The 8,886-nt window shown below is 53.8% G+C and overlaps 1 protein-coding gene across 1 annotated transcript; it reads left to right on the forward strand.

The window, feature by feature from the left end:
• The first annotated feature begins 6,526 nt into the window (after positions 1–6,526).
• On the forward strand, positions 6,527–8,575 carry LOC144111631 (uncharacterized). Its single transcript, XM_077644864.1, has 4 exons — positions 6,527–6,833; positions 6,912–6,962; positions 7,714–7,785; positions 7,857–8,575. The coding sequence occupies exons 1-4, from the start codon at positions 6,767–6,769 to the stop codon at positions 8,549–8,551; spliced, it is 885 nt and encodes a 294-aa protein (XP_077500990.1). The 5' UTR covers positions 6,527–6,766; the 3' UTR covers positions 8,552–8,575.
• The last annotated feature ends 311 nt before the right edge of the window (positions 8,576–8,886 follow it).

The raw sequence follows: 8,886 nt of genomic DNA on the forward strand, positions 1-8,886 counted from the left end.
GTCCTCCCAGGTCTTGAGGTCCTCTAGGCCGCGCGGGGGAGGGTCCGCCGGGCAGAGGGAGAGGATGTGGAGGGAAGAGGCGATTGGTTCTGGGCACGAGGTGCAGGCAGGAGTGGGGAAGGAGTGGCGATAGTGGGCTAGGGTCAGGGGTGAGGGGAGTGTGCGTGTGTCTGTAGTTTGCGCCAGAGTGTTGCGTGTTTGTTATCTAGGGAGGGGTGGGGCGGGGGGTAGAGCTGGCGCGAGGCTCTGTAGGCCTGCGTCATCTCGCTGAACGAGTGCATTCGCTCCCTCGCGAATCCCCGATCCGAGGCCACCTGAACCCGGTTTAAAGAACCTCGAGCTAAGAGGTTGGCGGCCTCGTTTCCGGGATTGCTGGAGTGCGCAGGCACCCATATAAGCTCTACATGGCGGGGTGGGGGTGCATCGGGCGAGCCCAGTATGACAAAAGCAGGGACGTGGACTCGGCCTCGCGCAAAATTTAGAATTGCAGTTTTAGAGTCTGTTAAAATGTACTGGGCTTCCGTGCGGGTGATGGCAATTGCGATGGCGGCTTCCTCTGCAGCCTCTGGGGTGGTGTCAGGGGGGAGAGGTAGTGTGAGGAGGGCGGATGAAGAGCAGTCCACCACGGCTGCGGTTGCTTCGTCACCCGTGCAGGCTGCGTCCACCCATTCGGCGTCCGGCTCGGAGCCGTACACTCGGTGGAGTGCCTTCGCACGGGCCCTGCGGTGCTGCTCATGGTGGGAGGGGTGCATATTTTTTGGCAGTGGCTTGATGACCAGCCCTCGGTGAAGGGATGGAGGAATGGGGAGGAGGGTTGGGTCGTTGGCCGGTATTCTGATTCTGAGGGATTCCAGGATATACCGGCCTGTGGAGGTTTGTGTAAGCCGTATGTATTGGGCCTGTCGATGGGTCTCCACGAGTTCCCCGATCGTGCTGTGGAGGCCCAGGCCTAGTAATCTGTCTGTGGGGGTGTTGAGGGGAAGATGAAGTGCGACTTTGAATGCATTGGGGATCAAGGCATCCAAAGTATTTATGTCGTGTTTGGATAGTTCCAGGTATGGGGTAATGTAGAGCACACGGCTGAGGACAAAGGCATGAATGAGGCGAAAGAGATCGCGCTCCTTCATGCCTCTGTGATGGCCCGAAACTCTGCGGATGAGATGCGATATCGCGCCTGCAACCTGCTTGAGTTTCTTGAGGGTGGTGGTGTTTTTGCCATCGTTCTGGATATGCAGGCCCAATACGCGGAGGGTGTCAACCTCCGGTACAGGGTCCCCATTCAGTTCGATGGCAATGGTGGAGCGGGGGGAGCGTTGGTTCTTTGGCCGGATGAGGAGCAGTTCGGACTTCTCTGGGGAACAAGACAGTCCGATGTTCTGTGCATAAGTTTGGGTGAGGGTGGCTGCTTCCTGTAAGGTGTTCTCTATGTCGCCGTCACTGCCGTGGGTGGTCCACACTGTGTGTCGGCATAAAGAGTGTGCTTAAGGTGGGGGATAGTTGCAAATTTTCGGGCGAGGGGGATGAGGGTGATGTTAAAGAGGAAGGAGGAGAGGACGGACCCTTGAGGGGTTCCGATACTCTGAAGCGTGTAGGAGGGGGAAGAGAGAGGTCCAAAATGTATCTCAGACGTGCGGTCAGTGAGGAATGCTTGAATGTAGGCGTACGTGCGCGCACCCACATTCAATGGAGATAGGGCAGTCATGATCGCCTGATGTTCGATGCGATCAAAAGCTTTGGAGAGATCCAAAGCTAAGACTGCCTTTGTGTGACCAGGCAGAAGCGGGTCGAAAATGTCATGTGTGAGTTGCAGCATGGCGTCCTGTGCGGATAGATGGGGCGGAATCCCACCATGCTATGCGGGTATAGATTGTTGTCCGCCATGTGCGTTGTGAGTCTTGCAAACACAACATGCTGGAAGAGCTTTCCGAGGCATGAGGTTAGCAAAATCGGGCGAAGGTTTTGAAGTGTAAGTGTTTTGTTGGGTTTGGGTATGGATATTACCTTCACGTGGCGCCAGGACTGCGGGAGGATACCCTCCCTCCAGCACTGGTTGAAGTGTTGCGTAATTTGGGTGATCGATTGGTCGTCCAGATTACGGAGCATGGAGTTTGTGATTTGGTCTGCACCAGGTCCGGAGTTGGTTCGCAGAGTCAGGAGGGCCGCTCTGACTTCCGTCTCAGTGATGTCTGTGTCGAGTGTTGGATTGGCTGGTCCTGTGTAGGTGGGTAGAGGTGTGGGGGCACCCGGAGAGGTGTATGTGTTCTAAAGTCTGTTTATGAGGGCCTCGGGATCGTCAATATGTTGGTGTGTGAGGCGTGGTGTTGTGTTGATGATTTGGTGTTTGTAGGGTCGATGAGGTGTCGGAGGAGTTGCCATGCTCGTTTGCTGGACAGGTTTCCGGCGATGCCGTCACATATCTGTCCCCAGTTGGATCGTCAGAGCTCCTCCGAGTGTTGTTGGATTTTTGTCTGCAGCGCGGCCAGCCGCTTTTTAAGTGTGTTGTTATATTTATTGCCTTTCCAGTGTTCCAGGAGGCTGTGATAAGCCTGCCAGAGGTGGGCTAGGTGTGTGTCCAGGGCAGGGGTTTCGGTGGTCGTTTCAATGTGTTGCGTGTTGTGGTGAACGTCATGCTTGAGTGATTGCACCCAGGCGTCGATCTCTGTGATAGGAGTGTCTGGGTGGACGGTGCGTGCAGCGCGAAGTGCGTCCCAGTTAACCAGTTTATGTGTTGTATAGGAGTGACGGGGTGGTTTGTACGGGACAGTGATTTGTATGTATGTATGTATGTATGTATGTATGTATGTATGTATGTATGTATGTATGTATGTATGTATGTATGTATGTATGTATGTATGTATGTATGTATGTATGTATGCCCAATGTATGTTGAGTTCTGTTCCAGGTAACACCGCGGATGTAGCGGCTCAGCGTCAGGTCCGGACTGGTGTCCATGCTGACACTGTTGCCGATCCGCGTGGGCATCTGAAACGTGTTGTGAACAGTGAGCTGGAGGTTCTGCAGGAGCAGCCACAGCCTGGGACCTCGATGTGCCGTGGTTGTGTATCCCCAGTCAGTATGCTGACTGTTGAAGTCCCCATCAATTAATAGAGGATGCTTCCCTGCTAGGTGCTGTAGCTCTCGCAGAAGTGATTCTAATGAGGCCATCGGCTGGGATGGGGGGTGGATATATTTGCTATAAAGATTGAAGGAAGTGTATGTGTGTTATGTATAAGTTCAGTGATCACGCAGGGTGTCTGACGTGATGTGATGAGTTTTATAGGTGAGGCTGCGGTGGATGAGTGTGGACGCCCTGGGTTTGCTAGTGGTGTCTGAGTGTGTAGATGTGTAGCTGGGGAGGGTTGCCAGGTGTGCAGTCTCCTGGAGAAGAAGTATATGGGGAGTGGGCGTGAGGGTGGGAAGGAGAAGTTGCAGAGGTGCGCGCTTGGCCCGGAAACCGCGGCAGTTCCAAGTTAAAATAGGGAGAGAATTAGTGCTCCGTCCTGCCATATTCGAGAGTCGGGAGGTTGAGGAGGGGAGTGAGACGGGTGTCAATTCGTATGTGTTCAGCAAAGGGTGTTTGTGCTTGCGGAGGTAGGGGGAGGAGTGGAGGTGGTCTGAATTTGGGTGAAGCGATGGGTAAGGTTATGTTCCATGAGCTCCATCATCTTGGTAAGCATAGCGTCCATGCGCTGCTCAAGTTTTTCGGTGAGGGTGACGGCAAGGTGATTTAATCTGGCCTCAAGGCGGGAGTCTAGCTCTTTTAGTTTGTGGTCAAATTTGGCATCCAGTGCAGCGAATTTAGCGTCTATTGCTAGGGGTATGGGAGGTGGTGTGGCGTCTGAGGTGCGCTGCTTCTTTGCAGGAGGGGTGCTCGAAGTGTCTGTGGATGGGGATGTCGGGTTAACGAGAGGGGGTGCGGTTTGAGTAGGCAGAGAAGGGGTGGGGCTGCTTAAAAGGAAGGAGAGACGGCTTACCTCGTCGCGCAAGGCCCGGAGTTCCTGGTCTCTCGAATCTTCTTGGGAGGACTGGGGTGGCGGGGGATGACGGGTGGCGTTGCCGGAAACGCGGTCTGCCCAAGTGAGACGTGAGACATTTTTGCTGCTGTTCTGTCGGCTTCTGGAACTTGACCGGGAAGCCGTCGAGCTGCGTCCGTTGGTTGTGCTTTGTTGATCACGGCGAGACAGCCGCGATTTAGACGGAGGAGAGAGAGCGTTCCTCGGGGACGCTAGTTTACGGCCCCGTGCTTTGCAGTTCCCAGTTCCCGTCATATATGGGCCCCCACAGAGAATGCAGCTGGGGGTACATGATGGCACATCTTCTTTGGGATGGGATTTCCCGCAGCGGGGACATTTATGAGATCTTGGGTGGACACACACATCCGCCCGGTGGCCTGGGACGCGGCAGTTTGTGCAGGCGTCTATATGCCCTCGGTACAGTGTACACCTGTGGAGGGCTCCTTCATAAAGAATGGCGCGTGGCACTGGTCCAGCACGAAAGGTGACTAGAATGGAACGCGTGGCCCCCATTCGGCGGGCGTCCACGATGGGGGCTTCCGGGTTGCTGGTGATGAGGTCCTGGAGAAGAGCTGTCGGGGTCTCGTTCCAGTATGCATTGGAGATTACTCCGCGTACCGCTCCGTCCGGTGGCGCTATATAAGCTGCGACTGCGAAGTCCTTTGCTTGGTGTTGGATTTGGGTTATGAGAACTAACGCGAGTGCGTCAGCTTGTAGGGGCGTGCTTACTGTGCACGTGTTGTTGACTTGGTGAACCCTGATTTGGGTACGCGTTGGTTCTTGAAGCTGGGACGCCGCTCGGAGGATGGTTTCCCGTAGTAGTCGGGGCGGAAGCAAGTTCAGCTGCAGCCCTCCTCGAGACCTGAAGATGATCTTGTAGTCAGCAGCCGGGAGCGGCGGCTGCTGCCGCGAACGCTGCGCAGCTGCGCGCGTTGCTTGCAGGTGCGACTTGTCAGGGCCTGCAGTAGGTGAGATTGCGGCACCGCTTGCAGACGCTGCGGTTTCCTGGCTTGTTGACGTACAGCGGTCCCTGGAGCGGGCAGGCACACTAAGGATGTGAGTTCAGTCCCTTGGGTCGTAGTCGCGGGGGTGAAGAATCTCTCCCTGCAACTGCACCTCCATGGTGGTGTGTTCACGGGAACGCGACCGCGAGCGAGCGCGGACACAGGAAGAGGAGTCGTTGGCGCAGCGCGCTTGTAATCCAGGAAACGGCGCGCGCGCGCGCGAACGCTTAGGCCGGATGCTGCGATGCGATTGCCCGAGAGATTGATAAGCTAATGAACGCCGTGGCCTAGCTATTACTGCAGTGCCGCATGTCAGCCACAACGCTGTCAGCGCTAATGCATTCAGGCCACATCTCTCTCATCACCGCCGCATGTATCAAAGCACGAATGAGGCGTATGCATATCCAGGGAGCTGTCGCCGTCTAGAACATTGTCAACGCCAACGCCAATGAACATAGTGAACGCCGACTTCCTTCAGTTTGTATATCCTGGATTAGCCGAGCTGATCCACATTTATATATATGCGCTTCGCAAGGCTTCGCCTCAGTGTATTGTAGACGTTATGGAGAGCTCGAAAGAGAGGCAACAACGACAGAACGAAGCAAAGATGAGGCAACGCGCTCAGACGCCAGAAGAACGCGCCGCACGACTCGAGAAGCGTCGTAACGAAGATGCGGCTAGAAGTCGTGGCACGTCCCGGAGTGACTCAACTGCGGAAGAGACCGGTTTGAGTTCTCGTGAGCATCAGAATTGGACGCTGCGTTGTGGACGTGCCGAAAAAAACGAAGCTTTCGCAATTCAACCAGGGTTAACCAGAGCTAAAACACAGCCAATTTTTATTGCGAAAGCAATACTGCTCGAGGTTTCCGCTCTTGGCCATCCTCCCGGAGAATCCACCATTGACCTTTAGCGTGACCTATGTGTGACGTCATACCAGCTGTGGAAAAGCGGGGCCCCAACTCGGCTCGTCGCGATCGTCCCAGCGAATCCTCCATGCTGCAGCTGCACGCCGCTGCCGCGAGGGGCGCTCGCTGTACGTGGCGTCATGCCAGCTGTGGAAAAGCGCCCCCCCCCCCAACTCAGCTCGTCGCGATCGTCCCAGCGAATCCTTCACGCGCCGCTGCCGTGGGGGAGGCGCTCGCTCTACGTGACGTCATGCCAGCTGTGGAAAAGCGGCCCCCCAACTCGGCTCGTCGCAGTCGTCCCAGCGAATCCTCCAGGGTATGTCGGATGATGTGTATAAGGTGAAGCTGCAACGATGTGCTGCAGCTAAGAAGCGGCGGCGTGCGGAAGAAACGGATGAAGAGCGGGAACAACGTTTAGCTAAACGGCGTGCATATTGTAATCGTTATGGAGAGCGCGAAAGAGACGCAACAACGACAAAACGAAGCGAGCAAGAGACAACGCTCTCAAGAGACGCCAGAAGAACGCGCCGCAAGACTCGAGAAGCGTCGTAACGCAGATGCGGCTAGAAGTGACACCTCCCTTATAGCGGTTTCCATTGGGCGAACAGGAGCGAGAGCAGCGAGCAGCTGGAGTAGTGCACGAGAGCAGAGGGTACGCGGGTCCTCGTCTCGCGAATGGAACATGCACGCTGCCCCGAGAGCAGAGCAGCACGGGAGAGCGCGTGACGTCAAGTGTCATGTGACCAAACTTTTTCCCGCGCTCGCGCTGTCTGCATCCCGTCGCGCGCTCGCGGCAGTCAACAATCCGTGCCAGTTTTGTGTCTGTCGCCGTCTTTAGCTTGCGATGGGTGAAGAAGCGCAGCGGCTGTTCATGGCCATGGTAAATGCTTCACCGCTAACTGCTACACCAGGTAAGCGTCGTCTATCCTAAAAATTGGCTGCGAAACATAACAGCGCTAATACCAGCGCTTTCTTTGTGTTCACCACAGCTGCCATCGATGCCTTGGCCTCTCGTGAGAACATTGAAGAGAGACCCGACGGTAAGTGACAATAACTACTATGCATGGGGCCATATCTGACGATTGTTTTCGTCCATTTCTTTCATTGCTCACAGTTTCTCGCGCCGAATGGACTATTTCGGATAACGGGGGCGTCGCGGCGTGACGCAACGACGGACGAGAACGGCGCCGCACTTTCTCGCTATACTGTCAAACCTTCTTATGCAGTTTATTGCCCCTTTTATCTGTCGATGCGCCCAGATTGCTGTGTATGCCTGTTTGACTAAATACGTTATTAACCAAGGTGCGATAGTAATCCGCTTGTTTGCCTTCATCTAATTATGCGGGTGGGCCAACTGACAAATTTTTGTGGTTACGTTGCGGCGCAGAAAGGAGGGGCTTGGCAGAGTTTTCGCAGTCGCAATTGTATGCAAGGGCGTCCGCAGAACTTTTTCCAGGGGGGTGCACCCGATGGCCGGGTATGGGGGAGGCAGTAGGTTAGCACCAAAAAGGAACTATTTGTGGTCTAAACTGCGCACATGAAACAAAAATTAGAAGCAGCAAATTAGTTCTAGGCTTGGAGAACAAACATTAGAATTTATTAATTAACAAAGAATTGAAATCAATAAGCAAAATCTGATGACTTAATATCACCTAAGATTGCTAATCAAGAGCTGTGTATTTGTTTTCTACTAGTGCATGAATGATATCCGTAATTCCCGAGGGGGCGGGGGGGGGGGGGGGGGGGCAGCGCCCCTCTTCCGGACGCCCATGATTGTATGTTCACGTGCAGAGAACACCGCTGGGTCCGATGCCGGCGAGAGGGGACTGCAGCCAGCGCCAGGAGTGAAAAGAGGCGGTGGAGGTGAGCTTGTGCCAACTGCACTGCTTAAAACATTTTACGCTTTTAGTAAACTGGCCTTCTCTTTATTTCAGCTCCTGAGTGGACACCAAGAGAAACTAAACTTATGTTAGATTACTATTACAAATACTTTCCTCAGGTTGGCCCTTTCAAAAAGTTTAAGAACAAGAAGATGCTTTTTAAACAGGTTTCCCAGGATTTGGCCACTGTGCTTGGATGCCACAAAACGCCACAGCAATGTGAAAATCGTTACAAAACGGTGATGAGGCAGAAGAAAAAGGCAAGTGATAACAATAACAAATCAGGTGCTTCACCTTGTCCTGTCCCATTTGACGATGAAATGAGAAAAATTCAGAGCATAGATGACAGTCTTGAACCAGAGGTTCAAAGGGACTCTTTTGGAGTGACCTACAAGCCATCGGCATCATCAAGCGCTGACAGTTCAGCTGATCCGCCCTCACCTCTACTTGAGAGCTCCAGTACTGCGACGAACAGTTCAGAAAGTGGGGACAGCACAAAAGGGTCGGCAGAAGTCAAGAAAAGGGAATTCCGCGCTAGCACCAGTCGTATGCAACAGATGCAATTTTTTTTTGACCAAATGCGGGCTATTAGTGCAGAGCGAATGGCTCGCAGGGAAGAACGGGAAAATGAAAAGGAGAAGAGGCGTGCTGAGCGGCGAGCTGAGCGCACTCAAGAACGCCAGGAACGTCGCAAGATGCACGAAGACAAACTTCAGCTCATCCGCGAGGCCCTGGGGCTCAGGCAATAAAGACAGTGCACTTCGAATGAACATGTTTTGATGACTGTTTATTTCATACACCTCCTGTGCACGGCCAAAAACAAGGCTTGTTTAAGTATTGCCTCAACTTTTATTTCACGTTTAGCACTGTGCTTGCTTGCATTATGGCAGATTTTGTGGCTGCCTCCTTTTTAGTCCCATCTTGGCCTTGATTTTTTCTCGTTTGACTTCTGCAAGTGCCCGCAAGAGGCTCTCTTCTCTAGAGGTGCCACTGTGAACTTCAACTGCAGAAGGGGTTTGATCACTTTTATCCTGGGAGCACAGACGCATGTCCTGAAGTAGGCTATCAGGTGAGTCCCCATTGT

The sequence above is a fragment of the Amblyomma americanum genome, chromosome 1, assembly GCF_052857255.1.
Source record: "Amblyomma americanum isolate KBUSLIRL-KWMA chromosome 1, ASM5285725v1, whole genome shotgun sequence".
Classification (NCBI taxonomy): Eukaryota; Metazoa; Arthropoda; class Arachnida; order Ixodida; family Ixodidae; genus Amblyomma; species Amblyomma americanum.